General features: G+C 38.7%; 1 protein-coding gene across 1 annotated transcript in view; it reads right to left on the bottom strand.

Annotated features, from left to right (window-relative positions):
- Positions 1-3,419: 3,419 nt before the first annotated feature.
- The window catches only part of LOC143987585 (uncharacterized), a 134,312-nt gene continuing 112,723 nt past the window's right edge, over positions 3,420-25,008 (bottom strand). The window contains exons 3-7 of the mRNA XM_077486439.1: positions 24,248-24,300; positions 17,511-17,607; positions 4,901-12,199; positions 4,475-4,569; positions 3,420-4,142 (exon numbers count right to left, since the gene is read on the bottom strand). Of these exons, the coding sequence (XP_077342565.1) occupies positions 4,080-4,142; positions 4,475-4,569; positions 4,901-12,199; positions 17,511-17,607; positions 24,248-24,300 (7,607 nt within the window). The 3' untranslated portion in view covers positions 3,420-4,079. The remainder of the gene's footprint in view (positions 4,143-4,474; positions 4,570-4,900; positions 12,200-17,510; positions 17,608-24,247; positions 24,301-25,008) is intronic.

Below are 25,008 nucleotides of genomic sequence, written 5' to 3'. Positions count from 1 at the left end.
TGGACTCTCTAACTTTCACAAAGACCAAATAATATCCACTAATTTGGGTTATTTTTACCAAAGATATGTAGCAGTATAAATTGTGGCAAAAATGTATGAAGAAAATTAATAATTTGAAAATTTTTATCACAGAAACAAAGAAAAATTCGTTTTTTTTCAAAATTTTCGGCCTTTTTTCATTTATAGCGCAAAAAATAAAAAACCCAGAGGTGATCAAATACCAATAAAAAGCTCTATTTGTGGGAAAAAAAAGGACAAAAATTTCATTTGGGTACAGTGTTGCATGACTGAGTAATTGTCATTCAAATTGTGAGAGCACCAAAAGCTGAAAATTGGTCTGGGCAGGAGGGGTGTTTAAGTGCCCAGTAGGCAAGTGGTTAACAATGTTCACACACATTTTTGCCCTCTTCGCAAGTTCTGGTGCAAATAAATATAATTAATATTAAAAAATTAAACCGTGAATTGAACATTAATAATAAAATCATCTCCTAAAAACATACATTGTACTCAGCAGCAAAATTAGCAAATGCATGTCAGTTTGGTTTATGCCATAATTTTAACTATTCAAATGCATGCAATGGTATGTAATTATTAAATATTATGGTGTGGAATTTAAAAAAAAACAGCTTCGGATCTGGTATGGACTTAAGGGAAATTCCATGCCAAAATGTAAAAAAAAAAAAATGGCGTAGGGGTCCCCCCTTTAGGTCTGGTATGGATATTAAGGGGGGCCCTGCACCAATTTTTTTTTTTTAAATGGCGTGGGAGCCCCCCCAAAATCCATACCAGACCCTTATCCAAGCATTTCACTGCTTTTTTTGGTGAATGTGTAGGGGTAAAATGTACCCGATACCCATTTACATGGGGGGGCTGGATCTGGGGGCCCTCTTGTTAAAGGGGCTTCCAGATTCCGATAAGCCCCCACCCACAGACCAGACAAGGACCTCATCCCCACAACCCTTGCCCAGTGGTTGTGGGGATGAGACCCTTGTCCCCATCAACATAGACAATACTTTATTAAGTTCCACAGTGGGCATGGTTTACATGCTCAAGTTCAACTGTGGTTTACAATACATAAGAAGGACGTCTAGGCCCCTACATGTGCGCATAGATGAGCATGTAAATAATATTAAAAAAGGGGTTAGTAACACATAATGTGTCCAAAATTTTTTGTTTATGTCATAATAGGGACCCGAGGGGCTTAACATTTTGGAGCGTTGAGAGGGATAAAAAGCACTGGGGGGAAGGAATTTTATAAAACAATTGAGCAGAGGAGAATCGTATTGGATATTTGAGACCAAAGTTTTATGTGCCATTGGGTTTGAATGTTGAATTTGATCTAAACTGTTTTAAATCTGATTGTTTTTTTTAAGTAATATTTTATATAATTTATATACCAGATGATGGCCGTGGATGATTTTATTATTAATTTTCAATTCATGGTTGAATTTTTTAATATTAATTGTATTTATTTGCTGCTATTGTATTGGGGATATCCAAGTTTTCCAAATTTTCTCTTGCACTTACCCTGGCAATTATATAATAAATGTTTTCAAATGCTTACAAATCACTTCCTGGTGAATTTCTGTGAGTGGGCTGATTCCATGGTAACATGTACACAAAGGAGGGAACCTTCAGGCTGAGCCAGAAGTGGATGTTTATTCCTTGTAGGTGATTATATGATGCACTGTGAGTATCCCAAAATATGGCATTGACCTAGAAGTATAAATATGCGGGGAGGCAATGTGATTCCTTACCCGCAGACAAAGCCCTTGTACACACGGTCGGAGATTCCGACGGAATGTGTCCGATCTGACTATTTTGTCGGATATTCTGACTGTGTGTGGTCTACATCGGATTGTTTCCGTCGGAGTATCTGACGGACCAAGTTTTCCAACTTGTTGGTAAAATTTTCCGACAAAATGCTCCGATTGGACATACTCCGATCATGTGTAGAGAATTCTGATCGGACAAAGTGCCACGCATGCTCAGATCAAATTCCTACACCAAAGCTATTGGCTACTAGCGTGAACGTAGTCCCGTCGTAACGAAATAACGTCATCACGACGGATTTTCCGACAACTTTGTCGGACTGTTTGTATGCAACAGTTTCGGACAATATCCGATGGATTTGGTTGTCGGAATCTCCGACGTGTGTACAATGGCTAAGTCCCACCCACAGGATGTAACGCATACGGAATGGAAGAAATCACGTTACGTCACCCGCAGCCATTATCATGGTTATACTGAACACTTGTTTACCTGGCACTAGGTAGTAGTGCCATGTCTGTAAGCTTTATTCTGCAATTTTTTTATAAAATAAGGTTTATACAGAGAGCACTAGATATCGCCCTGTTACATGTGCTATAACCATTTGGAGATCCGGTATATTGCCATAAGGAGATCAGGATTTGGAATATCAGACTTACATCCTTGTCCCTGCTGGTGGTCACCTCATTCATCGATGAGGATATTTACCCTTTATGGGAAGCTGCAATTGACCCATCTGTTCATTCAGAGGGTCCACGTTTTGAGGTGAGCAACTAGTGAGATCAAAGGTGGAGGCTCTGCACATTGTCACCGTTAGGAATATACATCATGAGTGGTCACCACTTTGGGGAATCTAATATATGGACTATATAATTTTTTCTGTTTAGTTATTTATTGCTTTAGCGCTGCACTAATTTCTTTGGTTTATTGACCCTGAGTATTCAGCAGCTTTATTTACATCTTTCTTCTTTTGAGCAGAATATACATCACGAGTGGTCACCACTTTGGGGAATATAATATATGGACTACATTTATTTTTTCTGTTTAGTTATTTATTGCTTTAGCACTGAACTAATTTCTTTGGTTTACTGACCCTGAGTGTTCAGCAGCTTTATTTACATTTTTTTCTTAATTTGGATGGTAGTGCTGATTGATTTTCTGTATAATACCATTCATAGAATGCCTTGTAGTTTTTTATTTTTTATTTAATGAAAAGCATTCTCTGGATAAGGTGAAGAGAAGGGGCTGTGACATCACAATCTCCACCCCAACCAATCAGTCAGCTGGCAAGTTGTAGCAGCAGGATTCTGACCACTTGCGATGGATACATTCTTTTCTGGCTAGACAAATGAGATGTCACTACTTGCTAGCAGGTGAGATTTTTCAATATTCTTGGCCAGCAAAGGAGTGCCTCCATAGGGAAAAAAATGCCTCTCCTCCAAGATTTAGCACCAGAATTGCCCCTCGGACATGGCCCTCAAAAAAGGGGATTTTTTTATTTATTTAAGAAGACTTCCATATTTATGGATGATGCATTAATTAGACTGTACCCCCTCACCCCTGAAAACTCAAAGTTGTGCTCACGGTAATGGTAAGTTTAATTATATTAGAAAAATATAACAGTGCAGTTATGCATCCATAATAACATATAGCATTCAATGTAATACTTTATTCATGTTCACATAGCCGCATTGTGACCATGTAATATTACAAATAGTAATAAATATATTATACAGCAATATATCATACAAGCCACCCCTTGACTGGCTATGGTTTTGCCTGCAATACCAGTGTAGACCATCAGAGGCGTATTTTCAAGTAGGCAATATTTAATGTATATAAAATATATATAAAATTACGACACACAGTGATCACCAGGATCATCCTTCACACTGATTTCCCATTTGATTGCATCCCACTCCCTGGTTGAACGTCTTTATAAATCTTATACATGGCAAATGCTGGTACACTAGATCTAATTATCTTGAAGGTATAGTATTCTTGGAGTAGTACACTGCATTGATTTGTAGGCTTCAGTATTATAAAGTGGTGTCTAAGGAAGTACATCCTCTTGTGCTCGGTGGATATAGATGACACCACCATTCCAAGAACATGTAGCATCGTATCAATAGGAATAGACCTCTTGCATACCCAGTGAGTACACATCACTGTATTTCAGTCATAGGAATACACCTATTACAGCATGCCACCATATTGTATGTTAGTTAATTCTAGTCCAATAGTCCATGAACACTGCTTTCAATGAATGTAAACATATTGAAAATGAAACAAGGTAATTGGGATTATCCTTATACTCTCATATTGGAAACATCATAACTGCTGGTAGCGAATCTTCTTATGCAGTAGGTAATCTGAAGGAGAAAAGAAGGAGATTCACATTAGCAAATGTTGCACATTTCAGTCATCCTCAAATATCTAACCACTATTAGTAGTAATTGTAGTACTAGTAATTATAATTAAAGTGATATACATAATGGCATAATGACAAAAATTACATTGGAGTGAGTGCTTTCAATGGACATATTTTATTTACATGGTTTAAAAAATTGCTCTTAAGTGACTTATTTGCTAAAATAAAAATACAAACTATAGTGCAAACAAAATAATTAATATGCACCTCTCCCTCTGTCTGTAAATATAATATATATACAGTATGTATTCCATGACTATTAAGGTCACTTACCAAAAATCCAAGAGCCAATACTGACACTAAGGTAAGGATCACAGCAAGACATATGAGAATGATGCCCCAATCAGGAATGACGGCGGTTGATAATCCTGTAATCAATTGTAAAGAGTGAGATTGCATGTTTGGGAAGGTCAGCACCCTCAAAACTCTTATTCTTCAAAGACTGTGACAGCAGGATCTCTGAACATGAGTAGTAGGGTTTTGCATTACTGGTAACAAGGGAGCATGACTCTGTTACTGCAGAAACAGAGGTGGAAACTCCATTGATTAGGTCCCAGGGCTGGAAATCTTATAGCTATAAACAGTACTATAAACAAGACCCCCTTCTAAGTAAATATCAATTTAAAAAATACCTATTACTCAATTACTTTTTACTATCACTACTCATGTTTTTATTATTAGTATTCATAGTGACCATACCTGTGTCTGCAGTAATAGTTGAATTTGTAGTTTTTGTATTAGTGGTCACTGTTGAGGTTCCTCCAGCTGTTGAAAATTGACTCTTATTTACAGTTGCACTTGATGTCATAGTCGTTGAGGTTGTAGTGCTCGAACTGCTTGCCACTGAAGTTCTTGTTGTAGGACTGCTTGTAGAAGTAGTGCCTGAACTGCTTGCCACTGCAGTCCTTGATGTAGGACTGCTTGTAGAAGAAGTGCCTGGACTGCTTACCACTGAAGTTCTTGTTGTAGCACTGCTTGTAGAAGTAGTGCTTGAACTGGTTGTCACTAATGTACTTGTTGTAGGACTGCTTGTAGAAGTATTTGAACTGCTTACCACTGAAGTTCTTGTTGTAGGACTGCTTGTAGAAGTAGTGCCTGAACTGCTTGCCACTGAAGTTCTTGTTGTAGGAATACTTGTAGAAGAAGTGCCTGAACTGCTTGCCACTGCAGTTCTTGATGTAGGGCTGCTTGTAGAAGAAGTGCCTGAACTGCTTGCCACTGAAGTTCTTGTTGTAGCACTGCTTGTAGAAGTAGTGCTTGAACCAGTTGTCACGAATGTACTTGTTGTGGGACTGCTTGTAGAAGTATTTGAACTGCTTGCCACTGGAGTCCTTGTTGTAGGATTGCTTGTAGAAGTAGTGCTTGAACTGCTTGCCACTGATGTTCTTGTTGTAGAACTGTTTGTAGAAGCAGTGGTTGAACTGCTTGCCACTGAAGTTCTTGTTGTAGGACTGCTTGTAGAAGTAGTGCCTGAACTGCTTGCCACTGAAGTTCTTGTAGGAGTGCTTGTAGGAGAAGTGCCTGAACTGCTTGCAACTGCAGTCCTTGATGTAGGACTGCTTGTAGAAGAAGTGTCTGAACTGCTTGCCACTGCAGTTTTTGATGTAGGACTGATTGTAGAAGAAGTGCCTGAACTGCTTGCCACTGAAGTTCTTGTTGTAGCACTGCTTGCAGAAGTAGTGCTTGAACTGTTTGTCACTAATGTACTTGTAGGACTGCTTGTAGAAGTATTTGAACTGCTTGCCATGGAAGTTCTTGTTGTAGGAGTGCTTGTAGAAGAAATGCCTGAACTGCTTGCCACTGCAGTCCTTGATGTAGCACTGTTTGTAGAAGAAGTGCCTGAACTGCTTGCCACTGAAGTTCTTGTTGTAGGACTGCTTATAGAAGTAGTGCTTGAGCTGGTTGTTACTGATGTACTTGTAGGACTGCTTGTAGAAGTATTTGAACTGCTTGTCACTGAAGTTCTTGTTGTAGGACTGCTTGGAGAAGTAGTGCTTGTACTTGTTTCCACTGATGTTCTTGCTGTAGAGCTGCTTGTAGAAGGAATGCTTGGACTTGAGAGGCTTGTATTGGAATGGATTGATGTGGCAGCGGGTGATGTATTTGGAGTAGTTGTTTTGGATGTGGAGCTGGTTAACATAGTTAAAGTTGCAGAACCACTACTAGTAGCAAATAGTATAGAACTAATAGTGGAAGGTGTTCTGTTACTGGTTATTGTAGTAGATGTTGTTACAGTCTTACTGGATGCTGGGTTAATACCTGTTGAATTAGTAGAAGAAGGAGGGTTAGTAGTTGAAGTTTTCTGGCTGTTAGTTGTAATAGCTGAAGTTGTAAATGTGAGTTTACTACTGATTAAAGGAGAGATAGTGTTAACAGTGGAAATATCTAGGCTAGTGGTTGCATTAGTTAAAAAGGTTACTGTGTTAGGAGAAGTTATTTTACGTGTAGTCAGGGTAGTTAACATGGATGCACTGTTACTTGTATTTGTCTGCTTTGTGGGTACTGTAACTGAATATGTCACTGTGCTGGAGAATTTTGGATTGTTTGTGGTCAGAGTAGTAGGTGAAGTTGAAATAATAATTGAAGGTTTCTGGCTATTGGTACTGTTGGTTGGGAATGTCATTGTGTTGGCAGAGGTTACTAAGTTTGTTGGTTTAGTAGTGATTAAAGTGGTTGAATAAGATATAGTATTATTGGAAAGGTTTTGGCTATTGGTAACAGGGATTGAAAATGTAGCTGTGTTGATGGAGGTTGACTTAGTTGTGGACACTGTAGATAATAAGGGTAAAGTGTTACTGGAAAGTGTCAGATTAGTCGTTTTAGCAGATAATGTGGTAAATATGTTGCTAGATGATGTTTTAGTGGTTAAAGTGGTTGAAGGTGGTATAGGTACAGTATTGGTAGTAGATAGATTTTGATTACTAGTTGTTGTAACTATAAATGGTGAAGTATTAGAGAAGGTTGGGTTATTAGTAGTAAGCGTAGATGAAGAAGACACATGAGTAGTACTAGAGGTCTTCTGGCCAGTGGTTGCTGAGTACCCCGCTGTTTTGGTGGGGGTTGATGCAGTATTTGTCAAAAAACTTGTCGAATATGAAAAATTATTAGTGGACGTGGTACTGCTTGTCACAGTAGATGAAGGTGCAACTATATTAGAGGAGGTTAAGTTATTAATGATAGTAGTTGAAGGAGGTACAGTAGTACTGGAAGATGGCTTCTGGCTATTAGTTGCAGTAAATAGGGATAACATTGTGTTCAGGGAAGTTAGTTCACTAGTGGTTAAAGTAGCTGAAGAAAATACAGTGTTACTACTGGAAGCTGTTGTTTTGTTTGTAACATTAATGGAAGATGGCACAGTGTTGCTTGATGTAGGTATGCTACTGGTCATTACAAGCAATGAAGTTTGTTTACTGTATGGTGAAATGAAAGAGGTCACAGTGCTGATAGATTCTGCAGTGTTGATAGTAGAAGCTATTCGGCTACTTGTTGCTAATGTATTAGAAGATGTCACAGTAGTGGTTGATGCTTGAGTTCCAGTAGAAGATGTTGGTTGTGATGGTGGTGTTGACTGGCTGTTGCTTACACTATTTGAAATTGATGTTTGCCCAATTGTAGATGTGTTACCTGCCAACGTGCTTGATGAAACTACATGGTTAACAGTAGAAGGGGTTAGGCTGCTTGTTGCCAAATTACCAAAAGATGTCCCTGTGGCGATTGATGTTGGAGTACCAGATGAAGATAGATATGGGACACCTGATGGCAGCTTGCTGCTACTTCCAGTATTTGAAGCTGATGTGTGATCAGTGGTAGGTGTGCTACCAGACAAAGTAGTTGATAAAATGGTATTCGCAATGATAGAAGGTGTTTGGCTGCTTGTTGCTAGAGTACTAAAAGTTCCAGTAGCAGTTGATGTTTGTTTTCCAGGAGAAGATGTAAGTGTTGAATATGTTGATGATGGACTGTTGCTTACAAAATTTGAAGCAGATGTGTGCCCAGTTGTAGGTGTGCTACCTGACAATGTAGTTGATAAAACTAAAGTGTTAATAGAAGAAGGTGTTTGACTGCTTGGTGCAAATGTACTAGAAGATGTACCAGTAGCAGTTGACCCTTGAGTTACAGAAGATATCAGTGTTGATGATGCAGATGACTGGCTGTTACTTGCAGAATTTGTAATTGTTGGGTAAATTGTTGAAGGTGTGCTACCTGACAAAGTAGTTGATGATGCTGAATTGGTAATTGTAGAAAGTGTTTGGCCATTTGCTGCAGAAGTACTAAGGGATGTCCCTGTGGCAGTTGATGTAGGAGTACCAGATAAAGCTTGATATGTGATACCTGATGACAGCATGCTGCTGCTTCCAGTATTTGAAGCTGTTGTATGCCGAGCTGTAGTTGTGCTTCCTGGCAATGTGCTTGATGGACTTGCTGTGATAATTGTAGAAGCTGTTTGACTGCTTGTTGCTAGTAAAACAGAAGAAGTTCCTGTGCCAGTTGATATTGCAGCTCCAGTGGAGTATGCTGTAGGTGTGTGGCTAATGCTTTCAGTATTGGAAGTTGAAGTGTAACCACTTGGTGTGCTATTTGTCAATGTGTTTGCTGAAACTGAAGGGCTAAGAGTAGAAAGTGCTTGACTGTTTAATGTTACAGTACTGGAAGATGGCCCAGTAGAGGTTGACGTTAAAGTACCAGATGATAATATGCTGCTGCTTCCAGTATTTCTAGATGATATGACTTCTGCAGTAAATAAAGTTGTCTTCGTTGGCATTGTGATTGAACTGCTAGTAGAAGGAACCACAGAGGTCCCTGATAGAACTGTGCTGCTGATTCCAGGGTTTGAAGTTGAAAAATTAGTAGATGTTGCTTGACTGCTGGTTGCTGTGGTGGCCAATGTTGCAGTGGTGCTTGATGTTAGAGTACCAGATGTCACTGTGGTACCTGGTGGGGATGATTGGATGACGCTTAATGTATTTGAAGTTTGTGTGTTTCCAGCTGCAGATGTGCTACTTGTTCCTGTAGCTGATGAAACAACATTAGTAGTTAAAGCAGTGTGACTACTGGAAAATGTTTCTGTAGTTGAAGATGCAAGAACACTAGTTACACCTATGGTTGATATGCTGCTGGTTACAACTGATTGACTGCTTGGCACTATAGTAGTTGAAAGTGGCTGGCCACTGGTTCCAGTAGATATAGTTGAGCTGCTAAATACTCCAAGACTAGAAAACGTTTCAGTGTTGGCTGATGAGGACTTTGTACTGGGGTTATTAAATGTTGTTATGCCATTTGTTACAATTGATTGGCTGGGTAGTTCTGTGACAGAAGAAGTAAATGCATTACCCGTAGATGGCTGGTTGCTGGTTGCAGTAGATAAACTGCTAAACTGTGGCGATGTTCCGCTGCTTGATGAAGGTGATTGGCTAATCGTCTCAGTTGTCAGTGATGAAATGCTGCCAGTAAGAACTGACTGACTGCTTGCACCTAGATTTGAAGATGTGAATACATTGGTTGATGATGGTTGAATACTTGATGTGGAAGTTCCAGTGGAGCTGCTAAATACAGCATGGCTACTTGTGCCAAGTAGCGAGGATGTTATTGAACTGGCCGATGGTGATTGGGTACTTGACTCAGTATTCAGGGTTAATATGCTGCTGGTTTCGATAGACTGGCTGCTTGGTAAAGAAATAGAAGACATGAAAACATTGGTTGTGGTTGGTTGGTTACTTGTTTTTTCAGTAAAAGCAGAGTTACTGGATACAGTTTGACCATTTGTGCCCAGACTTGAAAATGTTTCAGAGCTAATAGATGTCGGTAGACTGCTGATTGCTGTTACAGCTCCAGTGGAGTATGCTGTAGGTGATGATGGTAAAGACTGGCTAATGCTTACAGCATTGGAAGTTGCAATATAAACACTTGGCTTGTTATTTGTCAATGTTTCTGCTGACACTGAAGGGCTAAGAGTAGAAAGTGCTTGACTGTTTAGTGTTACAGTACTGGATAATGGCCCAGTAGAGGTTGATGTTGGAGCACCCGATGATAATATGCTGCTGCTTCCAGTATTTGAAGATGATATGGCACTAGTTTCTGTAGTAATTAAAGTTGTCTTAGATGGGGTTGGGATTGAATTGCTAGTAGAAGGAACCTCAGAGGTACCTGACAGAACTGTACTGCTGCTTCTAGTGTTTGAAGTAGAAAAATTAATAGATGCTGTTTCACTGCCGGTTGCTGAGGTGGCCAATGTATCAGTCTTACTTGACATTAGAGTACCAGCAGAAGATGTCTCTGTGGTGCCTGATGGAGATGACTGAATGACACTTATTGTATTTGAAGTTTGTGTGTTTCCAGCTGCAGATGTGCTACTTGTGCCTGTAGCTGATGAAACAACAATATTAGTTGAAGCAGTGTGACTACTGGAAAATGTTGCTGTAGTTGAAGATGTGGGGACACTAGTGGAAGTTATAAATGTGTTGTCTGATATTAGTGTACTACTGTTTTCAGTATTTGAAGCTGGTGTGGAATAACTAGTGCTGGTAACAGTATTTATTATATTAGGGGATTGATTATTAGTTACACTTATGGTTGGTATGTCACTGGTTACAACTGATTGACTGCTTGGCACTATGGTAGCTGAAAGTGACTGGCTACTGGTTTCAGTAGATATAGATGAGCTGCTGAATACCCCAAGACTAGAAAATGTTTCAGTGTTGGCTGATGATGACTGTGTACTGGGGTTATTAAATGTTGTTATGCCATTTGTTACAATTGATTGGCTGTTTGGTTCTGTGACAGAAGAAGTAAATGCATTACCTGTAGATGCCTGGTTGCTGGTTGCGGCAGCTAAACTGCTAAACTGTGAAGATGTTCCGCTGCTTGACGAAGGTGATTGGCTAATGGTCTTAGTTGTCAGTGATGAAATGCTGCTGGTAAGAACTGACTGACTGCTTGCACCTAGGTTAGAAGATGTTAATACATTGGCTGATGATGGTTGAATACTTGATGTGGCAGTGCCAGTGGAGCTGCTAAATACAGCATGGCTACTTGTGCTAAGTAGCAAAGATGTTATTGAACTGGCTGAAGTTGATTGGCTACTTGTCTCAGTATTCAGAGTTGATATGCTGCCAGTTTCGGTAGACTGGCTGCTTGGTTCAGAAATAGAAGATGTGAAAACATTGGCTGTGGTTGGTTGGTTACTTGTTTTGGCAGTAAAAGCAGAGTTACTGTATACAGTTTGACCACTCGTGCCCAGACTTGAAAATGTTTCAGAGCTGATAGATGTCGGTAGACTGCTGGTTTCAGTATTGAATGATGTTAGACGTCCAGTTACAGGTGGTTGACTACTGCTAGTGCTTACTGAATTTGAAGAACTGAGTTCAGTTGAAGAGGGCTTGTATGCAGTTTGAGTGGCTGTACTACTGGTAAAGTCAGTTGAGCCACTTATTCCATTGCTGGAAGATGTTACCAGATTGGTTGAAAGTATTTGACTACTTGATTCAAATGTTGAAGTTACTACTGTGTTAGTCACTGACTGACTAATTGCTCCAGTACTTAAGGGTGTTGCTGTACTCTGTGTGCTAGTCACAGGTCCTGTGCTGGCTGTTAATGTTACAGGATGTGTTGACACTGATAACACACTAGTTCCAGAGACAGGTGTTGATGTTAAGGGGCTACTTGTTCCAGTATCAAAAGGCGTCACAGTGTTAGTTGATGACAAAAGTGTACTTGTGCTGCTACTAGTAGAAGATGTTGAACTACTGGTGGAAACTGTAGAAGCACTGGTTGCAGTACTAGAAGATGTGCTAGTTGATGTGGGCTGTTGAGTGCTGGTTTTAGTGGTAGTTGCAGTCACTGTTGTACTGGCAGCTGTGGAAGCTGTTGTTGGAGAAGGCGTAGGATTAAATGTGTTGCTTATCTGATTTATTAAATTTGCTATAGCTTGAGCCAGGGATGCAATGATACTATTAATGGCCTGAAGTATCGAGCTAGTAGTCTGTGCTTCAACAGGAGACGCTGTAAAAAAAATACAAATGGTTAGTAATTATATAGAAACCATAGATGTTTAAATGTTTGTCTTTTGAACATTATTAGCAATGTATCATTGTGTAGCCTTTAATGCATTGTCACTATATACTAAATTATTTCTTGGCACTAGTCACATGGCTTTCTGCTGCCCCCTCCCCAAAACCTGCTAGACCTCTGCAGCATGTTTTACATAAGTAGCAGTATGGATATGTTTTTAAATGTCATGAAACAAATACAGTTGTAATATGTCATTTCAAAGTGTAAAATACCTTGTATTAATTGTATTAAAACATGTACTGGTGGGTCCTTGTATTTGAATGAGTTTTTAGGTGAACCCATAAAAAAATTAAAATCCAACTGTTCATTATAAAGTCAGTAAAGTAAAAAAAATGTTCTTTAGCTCAAAAAGGCTGATTGTAGCATTTTACCAATAAGTAAAGCCCTTAATTAAACCTAATGTAGCCCCTTAGAAAGGTATTCTACTCAGATCATATCTATGTTCAGTCTATCAGTGGGAAAGCTACTTGAATATCACCAGCCTGATCATTGACCTAAGACAGAGGTCATAAAATATTACAGTCAATAAAATTAGGCATGTATACTTATACCCTGGGTGAACGAACAACACTACCACTGGCCTAAATTTGAATGAACAATAGCAAACAGGAAAATCAAGTCCAGCCAATCAATTCTTCCCCCAAGATAAAAGGACTGTGGGGATGCCGCTGGAGAATGAACTGTGCCTGAAGACATGCAATCAGATAGATAGTTAGATAGATTGTGAGATTATGTGACCATAATTCTGTATATACAAGTGAGAAGATAGTTGCACTGCACCATTTGTTGCAATTTGAGTATTCCATGTGTAGTTTGATATCTCCAGTAAGTAACTGAGACAGCTCTCAAGTCACAATTGCCATGCCAGGGGTGGAACCTCACAAGGAATATCAGGTTTATGAAGCCAAAATTCAATACTTTTTGGGGATCAGGAGGCACCCCCCTCATTGGGGCTACAAAAAGGTTAGCCCTGATGAGTAAAGTACATAAACTGATTAATCTTGTCTCTATAGGAAACTTAAAGAGGAGTTCCACCCATATAAAAGTCAGCAGCTACAAAAAGTGTAGCTGCTAACTTTTATAAAATCGGACACTCACCTGTCCCATGGCCCATCGGTTCTGGCGAATGAAGACTCGCTCCTCTCTCCCTCCTCTCTGCAGCACCGGCATTGTCACTGTGGGCACCTGGCTGTGGCTGGCCGGGCAATCATCTGGGACCTGTGATGTGTCCCAGATGATTTCTGAGAGGGAGGGGGGAGAGGTGAACTTCTTTCAGAATCCGCAGTCCCCTGGGAGGAAGTGGGAGCTGGATCTCTCTAAAAAGAGGGTATTCGCCCCCCCCCCCCAAAAAAAAATGACATGCCAAATGTGGCATGTCAGTTGGTCACCTTCTCTTAAAGCGGAAGTTCCATATTTGGGTGGAACTCCACTTTAAGTATGTTCATAGATGTCCAAGTTAGTGCAAGCAGTGCTTCCAATTTTAGCATTAAGTAGAAAAACTTAAACAGTGAAACAGCAAGCTTCCCTGGTGGTCAGAGGGCTTTTCTGTCACACCTAAAGATTTTAGGACTGCATATGTGGGTGGGATCCTATTATTTCCTCTTCTATGTATATTGTATATGACATTACAAGCTTATGAGCATCCATTTGTCTACCTTTCAGATTTATGTGAATGTTTTTGCTTCTGCTAAAGATACAATAATATGTGCTCATTCTGTGCTAGTAACTATAAACATTTGTATACACAAAAACCAAAGAGTGACTTACTAGATGTAAAATTCAATCAACGTGTGGAAATAATGTGGTTAACCAAGGTGTGGAAGTGCATACAATTTATATGGAAGTCGTGTGATCTTTAACATGAGTAATAACATGACTAATATATCAGTAACTATGTTTGCCCTGTACAGTAGCTAAGAAGATAAGATAATGGATGATTGATAAGCCACAGGACAGTGTCACCAGCTAAACAAAAAAAAAAGACAAATGGTTGCCATTGATGTATCTAAGGTGTAGCTTGCTAATTAAATATCTTTTGTTGCTTGACATTTCTTTCTACTGTGGCAAGCTGCTATTGATAGAAATTGTGTAATGTTAATTCAATAAAGATTTAAAAAAAACATTTAGTAAGTGTTATCCCAACCTAAAATGGTATACTAGTTTTCGGTCAATACAGGGTTGAAACTGACTGGCTTCTCTGCTGCAACAGAAGTCTCAACTGGGTCAGTTTGTGCTTACGATCAAAAGGTGCTGAATATTCCTTTTTTATTACCAAAATCTACAAGTCAGTGCATTTGTCTTATATTGGACAAATATGCAGACTAAAAGGATCAGCACTCCCTAAAGTGATATTTCAGATTTTGTTAAATGGTTGAGAAATGAACCATCTGACCTATTGGTTAGATCTTTGCACTTGGTCTGAACATCTGCTGTGCCCTTCATAATGGACTCCCACTTTCCTTTCTCCTGAATTTTATATCTATTCTACATTGTGGAGAATATAACAGGAAGAGTAGGCACATGAAAACATGGGCCAGGAACACCCGAAGCTCCCATGCAGGCAGTATTAAAGTTGAAAAGGCAGAGGGATCTCCTTGCTGGAGTATCCAGGAAGCCAGGAGCTAATTAGCTAGCAATGCTCCACTTCAATACTTTTGGATTGAACAGGTCTTTAGCATATGTCAACCTTTTTGAATGTACGCCTATATCAACATCTGCCTTTTTATTAAGCCTTTATTTGTCAAATTCTGTGCATTTTATAGGTTTCCATCATCACACCATGCGGATACAGTGATACATACATCCACTGATACAAAGTAAATCCAGATGTTGAAAATCTATTATCTCTTTTAAATCAGTATTATGCATCCATAAGAAAGTGTGCACAAAATGCCAGCTATTACCTTGAGACAAAACAGACTTTTCTGTGCTTTTTTCTGATTTAGTTTCACCTAGTTACTGGGGCTTGACTTCCCCTGGCATAAATTACTGTAAATTCTACCTATCCTGTGTCTATACTATCTCATTAAAACAAGCAAAACTTAAAAATTTTCTTCAGAATTATGTGTTACGAGTAGCAAGTGTTAAAACATGCATTATAAAACATACCGCAGTGCACTGTGGTGTCATTTCTCATGAACAGAAGCCTAGTGCACTAAACAGACATCCAGTGGCATGTGTTTAAAGTGAAATAAGTAAATATTAGTCTATTATTACATGGCAATTCTTTATACACAGATACACGCGCGTGTGTGTATTCAGCACCTTTTATATATGATTTACCACACTGCTTATAAAAGACATTTAGGCAAATTATTTTACAAGCCAACCATGTTCTATCTTAAAGCACAATGCTGTCCCAATCTTCATTTTTTTTTTAACATTTGACAGGTTTTTACTGAGAAGATACACTTTTTTTTTTACCACTTAAACATAAATGAATAGACACTATGGCCAAACATGAGGTGGTTTTTTTTTTTCTTACGTACACAGGAAAGGAAGGGAAAAAAAAAAAAAAAAAAAACAGAATAGACACTATGGCCAATAGCGATAGTGGCCTCTTTGGAAATATGGGGGGGGGGGGGGGGTATTTTTTTTTTTTTTTTTTTTAATCACTTAAAATGAATGGACACTATGGCAAAGTGAACGCGTCTTTTTGGAAGTAAGTGGGACGGGTTTTTTTTTTCTTTTCTTTTTTTTTTTCTTTTTTGGACACAGAAGAGCATAATGGGAGAATACATGACTTAAAGGAGATGGAGTGGGAAAGGACAGAGCAGACTTATCCTAGAGATGGCAGGGAGGGGGGAATTAACAATCCCCCCCTTTTTTTTTGTTTATGGGGGGGGGGGGTAATATAACAGGTAAACTTGTGACAAGATAACTTTGTACCTAGCCTCTCCCTGCAGCAACAGTTCACTCCTGACATTTTCCTAGCTGATTGCAACCAGCAATAGACCATTACTAGAAGTGATCTGATGCTACATAGGTGCATGCGGGGTCTGGATCATGTCTCCACTGACTAGTTCCAGACCCTCAACAAAGAAAGAAATGAATAAAAAATTGTACAACATATAAAAAAGTAAATGCACAGTGTATGTGTGCATGTATGTATTAAATATTTATATATAAAACCTCCAAAAAATAAAGAAAAACATTCCTTGACAAAACGAATCCCCAGGTTGCAAAATTATGACATTTGTGTTTATTGCACAGGCAAAAAAAGCTCACATAATTGAACCCAAATGTTATTTACAATTTTAGCCACCATTAACCCAAAAAAAATCACAGGTGTGCTAATTTTTGCCCTTGTCCATCTGAATTAACCTTGTCCAAATGTTATGCTAACAGCAATTTTTTTTCCCCCCCTGCTCGCATCATAATTTAAAACGGAAAGCGTAATAATCTCCTGAAATAAAACATTCGCTTTGAGCTTTGCCATCCCACTATGCTACATAAAAGTCTAATATGATACCATGTTATTCAGCACACATTGATATTTATATTTTGCGGTAAATATATAGGGGTGTGCAAATTACACCCCTGTTGCATTGGGAAAAATAACAGAACAAGACCTTTCTTTCTATTTTTTTACTATTTACAATAAAACCAAGTAATTAAATAATGTATATGTTTCCAAGCTTGCTACCAAATTATAGAGCTACCTGCCTCTTTCCAAATAATTTTTTTTTTAATACACTGCGGTAGACTAAAAATACTAAAAAGTTTATTATGAGGAACTGAGATATCTCAAAAACAAAATAAAAAGTGGCTAAATACATTTACATGACCCTATGTGATAGAGTAATTAACAATCAGATTATTATGTTAAATATTAACTCCAGAGAAAACTGGAGGGTGTGGAAGAATTTGACCCTCGCCTCCATCAGGTTTTAGCTATGTCCCCTCCGGGGGAACATGCCCCTCAGTTCAAGTATAGTCATTGGGACAGAAAATGAATGAAGATACGGGCACCAATATATAGACTTATCAGAGGTTCTACCCCTTTCCTAATGTACTCTACACAACAAAATGGTCAGAGATATGCTTCAAGGAGCTGTTAATAATACTAACATTGACATTCTTATGCCTGCAGAGACATGTGATATTTGATGAACATATGCAATCTCTCTGTACAAGTATTTGTTAGCTGTGATATCGATGATTAAAATAAACCTGTGCTTTGCCATGCAGGACAGAGCAACAGGTTTACTTTATTCCCCCCTCTCCAGTAGCACAAACTCACCACCTGTCCTCCATTCACCTGCTGCATACTTCAGCAGCCGGGACGCGAAGAAAAACCCTCTATCACCAGCACTGTCAAACAGTAAGAGTCTATTGTCCTATGTAAGCTGCAACTTGGGTGACTCATATCTTACACAGGATAACTTCTACTCCAAGCAGTCAAACTTACCAGCAGGAGGTGATTATGTGCTGCCGACAGAATGAGCCCATTGCTTTGCCCTGCCGATTCACATTTTCATTTGGGAGAAGTTGATCTAATGATCGATCTATCACAAATGGGCTTGTTGGAAAATTTGTATTCAATCAGCACTGCAGCTAATCATCTGCAGGGCTGATCAGTGTATTCTGAAAGCGAAAGAGTCCCTTGTTGTCAGAATACAAACTCACAGCATTGAGGGTTCCTCTTTCCACCTCTCTTGTGTGCTGGGGAAAATGGTTCAGTTTTTTTGAACAGCCCAGTGGCTGATCGAAAAAAAAATATATGGATCCATCTATGGCTGACTTAAGGAGCAAATATAACAAAAAACTGATAATAAAGAAGGGCATTTTTTTAATTCAAATGTTAAAAAAAAAAAGATTTTCAAGACGGCAGAAGCTATAATAGCATAGCAGGGGACTCTTTCTGCAAACACACAAAATAATGAAACATTAATGATATAAGCCAAATACACCAGCCAATCAAAAATTTGACTTCATCAGCCTGCGTTTCATAATAAGTTCTTATTGGCTGCTTCATATTACAGTTTTAAAGGGCTATTTACTGTTATCAGTTAATAAAAAACACTAGTCATTATTTTCTGTAATAAACACTCTATTAAAAATAAATAAATAAATTGTTAAAAAAGCAAAGAGTTTTCTTACCGCATGACAGCAGTAGAATTCCAAAGGTAAAAAAGGTGGCAGTCCTCGAAAGATGCATGTTCAATAAATATTAAATTAAGATACTCCGTAAAAAAAAATTGGCAACGATAATATTGGCAATGTTTCAGAACCTGTTAATATAGTATTGTACCAGGTTCCCTGCTCTAGCAATGCTGAAAGTATTAAAAGCTCTGTCTGTGCTTTTATATATATATGTACAGACATATAGATATAGATTTGATGAGTAGGGAGTGCTCTAGGGTGTGTGATCTGTGACATCATACATACCAATCACAAGTAACAGATTTGTTCCTAGAGCTAGATAACGTAGAGGGAGGTTAAGGTTGAAGCAACATCTAAATATAGACGAAATAAAGGAAGGTGTCGGCATCACAGATTGGTATTTGTACTTATAAGAATCGAAAGTGCTTATCTCTTAACCATTCTGCTCTGTACTTCATGTGATACCCTAGAGAGCTCTGGTAACAGAGTCTCCTCAATCACCTGCATACATTGTTATGGCAGGAAAATCACCAGATTATCAATTTGATTACTATATCATTTGCTGAAGTTTATACAAACATTTATATATATATATTACATATATTTAGGGAAAAAAAAAATCATAATTTACCAATTTTCCCAATTTTAAGTTATTCACTTGTCATTGGTGTCTAAAAAGTTTTTTTAACTTTGGATAGAATGGTGAGGGATTAGACCTTCTGTCAGTTTTTATTGCTGGGGAGATTCACTGTTCATTTTTTCACTGTTTTCCTGGTATTGGCACCGGGACAGAAAGTGGTAAGAAATCCAAAATTTCAAAATGACAACTTGTGTCTGAATTTGCTTTAACCAACCTTAGACATTAGCCTTAAGGGTAGACTGCTTAGGTGGAATTTGCTTGAAGAAAAAAAATGCACAACCAAAATTGCCTATTGAAGAAAAAAGCTTCAGTATCCAATATGTTCTTTAAGGGGCATTTTCCAGCAAATCTCAGGAGCCATTTTAAGCCATTTAGTAAGAAAATTAAGTTCTGCTAGAACACTTCATGCTGGCCACCTTGTGCAGGTATAGCTACGAAAATCATTAACAAATAAATTAGGGCTGTGGAAATTAAAGATGAATTTCTCTATTAATTGATTAATTTTTTTGATTCTTTTGTTCAGTACTCACCTCTCCGCCGGCTTCCGAGTCTTCAGGGAGTTCCATCGGAGGTGACGTCATGGACATCGATGTCACCGGAGTCCTCTCCCCTTCCCCAAGTGGCTCCGTCTGCTAACGAAGGGAAGGGGGAGGAGTCCAGTGACGTTGAACTTCTGATTGAACGTAACGCATACGGGGAGGAGCTATGCATGACGTCACCCGCTGCTGCCCTATGGAACTAACACGATTGTCGGCTTTACATGCTGTGTTTTTATCATCTTTATGTGAGTAGTTTGTGTTTGAACACAAAAATGTAATCTTATACTTAAGCGGTGAGCACTTAGATCTTTTCTTTCTACCCATGACCCGGCGTCCTTGCTAAGATCTAAGGAGACATGAGAGAAGTTTATGGTCTGTTTTAACCCTTTTGATACCTGCTTGCATGACCACCTGTTTGCACAGGGGTCCATGCCATAAGGTGAGAGTGATTAGTTAGACCGGAGGTGGAGGGTTTGTCACGCTACTGTGGAAAAAAAAATACTTACGTCAGTGCTGCAGTTTGAATTTAAAACGGATTTGTGTGAACTGTGAAGATAAGTCATGGATTGTGGAAACTAACTAGTGCCGGGTGATTGTATATAGTGTATACTACATTTACCACTGACTAATGCAGAGTTGTAATGCAAGGAGATCAGCTAAAAGTAGTTGGATCTGTATGTGCGTTATAATTAATCAAAATTTGTAGATTAATTGATTTTAAAGAATTGATTAATCGAACACAAAAATTTTAATCAGTAACATTTAACAGGATCAGTGCTACTACTCATTCTAGATATCTTGCCAAGTGTTAATAGGATATAAACACTTGCCAATTTTTTTTGCCTTCATCAAGAGCACCTCTATTAAGTTACAGTGAGACGGTGCCCCCAACACCCAAAGAGTAATTTTTCTGCACCTGTTTGACAGGTGCATATCATTGCAATGTTTTACAGTAAGGCCAATTCTTGCCTTCATCAAGAGTACCTCTATAGGGATATGGTGGGAAGGCACCACCGATACCCAAAGACCAATTTTTCTGCACCTGTTTGACATGTGCATATCATTGCAATTTTTTACAGCAAGGCCAATTCTTGCTTTCATCAAGATTACCTCTATAGGGTTATGACTATACATTTTTCAGCATGCAGACAACTGAAAATGGTGGATAAATAAGCTGTTTAATAATTCATATACAAACAATGGTATCAAATGATATCCTATTAAAACTTGGCAAGATATCTAAAATGAGTAGTAGCACTGATAAACAGTGATCAACATATAGACTATGATATCAAATAGCAAGATAGGTAAAACAGGTAATAGCATTGCTGGGTAAAATCAAGGGACCACCAGTGTCCAATAAGGTAAACAATTATTGAACAATCATGACTGCCTCTCAAAAATCCTGTTAAAAGGAGTAATCTATATTAACGCAATGAAATTAGTGAATAAAAGATGGCTGGTAGCTTGACGCATTTCATGATTCAAACCACTCATCAGGAGCAGACACATCATGTTTCTAAAATTGAAATGATATAAGTCATCATGGTTAAAGGGTACAAAAGGTGCAGATAGATCCCCTGAAGGGATAAAATACTCACTATGATACGTTTGTTGGTGGTGGATGGGCAGGAGTGGTAAACCGTCCAAAAAGACTGCAACAGGGAGCTGAGGCTGGTGCCCCCGCCGCGGCGACAAACACCCTTTCCCCCAAACACACTCTCTTCCCATCTACACATTCACATATACTCCACATCGTTCACTTGCCACCTTTCCGCTAGAGTGCCTCATGGTCCTGTGTCTCCTCGATGGGTGCCTGTGTTTGTCGCCGTGGCGGGGGTGCCCGCCTCAGCTCCCGGTTGCTGTCTTCTTGGACGGTTTACCACTCCTGCCCATCCACAACCAACAAACGTATCTTAGTGAGTATTTAATCCCTTCAGAGGATCTATCTGCCCCTTTAACCACGATGACTTATTACATAATTTCAATTTTAGAAACATGACGTGTCTTCTCCTGATGAGTGGCCTTGAACCACAAAACGCGTCGAGCTACCAGCCATCTTTTATTCACCAATTTCATTGTGCAAATATGGATTACTCCTTTTAACAGGATTTTTAAGGCCAGAGATCAGCTTTTACTAGTGAAATGGATAATCTATAGATAGGCAACTCCTATCCTCATATTGATTAGTGGTATATCTATATTTATTAATAAAATTGTTAAACTCATATTAGAAATTAATACTCATATGATAATTTCAATATCACACACTAATATATATGCACAGATAAATGTCCTTAAAGGGGGACATATTACTTAATTTTAATTAATTTAACTTTTTTAAATGCACTGTTTCCACTATCAAAGGATATTCAATTTGAGTAAAACACGGTTAAATGTAACCTTCATTATACCATGTTTGGAAAACAGATCCAAAAATAATTGTGATCACATTGTTTATCACTAGATTTGTTAACCCGGCACGTTTTTTTATAAATGTTTGTCTAAAAAAACAAAATCCCAGGTACATTCTTTCATGAGAGCACAAAGGAGGGGGTCACATCTGCGTACATGACACACACAAGCGATAGAACTAAAGGTTCCAGCATTCACAAACATACACAAATATATCTCTAAAATCGCTTACATTTTTCCCATTTGTACACAACACATGCATATAATTCGCTCACTTTCTTTTAACTTTTTAATACTTCCTTGCTTAAACTTCTGCTTTCTTTATTTTGTTATGATATCCTTTGCATCCAATGTATTGTAATACCATACTTCACATACTGTACCTTCTATGATCAGATGGGCAGCTATAATACTCGTCCCATCTTCCCTCTCTGACAACATATAAAGTATTCTTTTTTAACACTCATTACTGTTTCTTGACTTTACTAGTTGCATTGCCTGACCCCAAATTCATCCCGCAACTTAACATCAAAATGTCCCTTTCTGTCTAGTGTTAATTGTCACCCTTGATCCATCCTGCTCACTTAGATAGCTGTTTCTCTAGCTGTATATTCTGCATGATTCTTTGTCCCTGTGGACTTTGGTGGTAACCCAGTTACCCTTTGTGGATCCTTGTCCACTTTAACCATTAATCTAGAGGCTCAGTATAGGCGGAACCGCACCTTCGGTTCATATATAGGGCATTTTTGAGGGTCTCTTACCCTTCATTCCTTACTTAATTTAATGCCCATAATGACAGGCCAGTCTTCTCTACGTGTGCCTATACCCTCTTGCCTCTAAACTACTTATGTAGCAGATGTACTACATATACCTGTGAACAGCACTATTCTTCCCTTTCTTATCTATAACACTCCAATGGATAGTAGACAGTGACAACATAACATATAACCACCAATCAACACAGTTCGATTAAGGGGAGTAAAATAGGGACCCTTTGTCCCAAAAATGCCTTACCGATCAAGGAAGTCTGATAACTTAAATGTAAGCCAAAGGCTTACCTAAGCCGGCTGATTATAAGAAATTCCAGGATCGTCTCCAGCTCCTCATTTCAGACACTCATGGTCACCTGGGAGCCCCTCCTCGGCAAAGTTTGCCACCTGAAATTGATATTTTATAGATAGGCAATTCCTATCCTCATACTGATTAGTGGTTCCAAATTAATAATAACTACTGCAGTAGGGAACAGACACAAAAGATACACTCAGCATCTTTCCAAATAACTGTTCTCCTTTATTATGACGCATTTAATGGTTTCTAAACACATGATTACGTAGGTATCACATTAATATTACAATTGTACATTTATGGTAACAAGGGGCGTTACATAGGCAGGCTAATTCTAATCGGGACTCGAAAGAATGCAAAACATGTACTCAAAACATTATTAGTGCTGTGTGCACAGTGAGTGCAGTGTGCAATACATATAAAATAGAATAAAATTATATACAGAACTTACAAATTTCCATTACACTAGTTAAGTTATTATTAGCTAGTTATTATCTCTTTTCAAATTTTTCGGGTTTTCAGATTCTCGCAATTCACATTTCAAATTCCAGAATGTAGGAATTTTCGTATATTTGAATATTCAAATATTCAAATTTGCGGATATTTGGAAAAATTTGTTAAACGGGTTTTCATTAAATCGGATGTTTTCGAATTAACAAATTTGTCGAAAATTGTTAAAAAACTAATTTGGAACGAAACAAATTGCACATGTCTACTTGTCACCCCCTTACTCCACTTTCTCACCACCACTGTTACTATAATACCCCCTCTCTCCCCATTCTCATCACTGTACTTGCCAGCATTCCCCCTCCCCATTCTCACCACTGTGTATACCAGCATGCACATTCCCAACTCTCTTACCACTGCTCTTCCACAAATCCTACTCTTACCACTGTGCCTTAAACCCCTCCTAACCACTGCATCGACACTCATCCCCAACACTTTACTCCATGCCTGACACACTTCTTTTGCCGTGCCTGTTGTCCTCTCACACCCCCATCAAAACCACTCTTTCTCTATCCCAACACCATCTCCGCACTTCACCCACCAGGATCAAACTTTGTCACTGTAAAAGAATCAAGACAGAGCTGCCTTCCCTTGGGCTAGATTGATGGTGTGAAAAAGAACAGCATGGATGAGCAGCTACTGTAAATCTAGAGAAGTAGAAATGTTACCTGATTTTTTGCACATGTGTGTGTGTGTGCATACATATACCACTATGCTATTAATAATTTTTGAACGTATGGGTCCACACTTTGATGCAATGCCTTTAAATGCAAAAACATCAAATGTGAAGATGCGTATATGGTAGATAGATAGTGTGCACACAAGCTTTCTCCAAATAGAAATGATGAATAGAGGTTGAAGGACCAATTTAAAGCTTGTAGAGGACACCATACAAACAGATACAGGTCATCAGGTGAATAAGCAAACACTACAAAGTGCTCATGTCAAGGAGGAATTCCATTTTACCCTCTTTAGTAGCATTCGGCAGCCATCCAGCAATCCCTTGAAGCTATTAGGACATTAAGATCTCCCTTACAGGGCGTGGCAAGCCACAGAACAAGATGGCCAACCTCAGACCATGCAGATTCGCAGAGTGACAGAGGTAAGAGGATTGCCTCATCTACCTTCAACTCTTCTAGCAAAACACTCCTGGCTAAAAAACATGATTGGGATGCTACAGACCCCAGAGCTCCTCTCACATATCTGGGATGGCTAACTGATAATCCAATATCAGAAAGTATACTTAAATCTATGCTCCTAACACAAAAAAGATTTACATAGAGATCTCCAACTATCTCTCTCCCAAGTGCATGACAGGATGGAATGCCTGTAAGAAAGAACCGATAATATGGCGGAGCATATCTCTGAGGTGGGCAAAGCTCACAATGCACTTCTGGATGCTTATTATCATCACTCGGATGAGATCCAAAGAATTAATCTGAAATTAGCGGACCCATCGAGGATAGATC

Source organism: Lithobates pipiens, unplaced genomic scaffold, assembly GCF_037356315.1.
Source record: "Lithobates pipiens isolate NorthernLeopardFrog02 unplaced genomic scaffold, aLitPip1_a1.2 Scaffold_1, whole genome shotgun sequence".
Taxonomy (NCBI): domain Eukaryota; kingdom Metazoa; phylum Chordata; class Amphibia; order Anura; family Ranidae; genus Lithobates; species Lithobates pipiens.
This window is presented reverse-complemented; position numbering and strand designations above follow the sequence as displayed.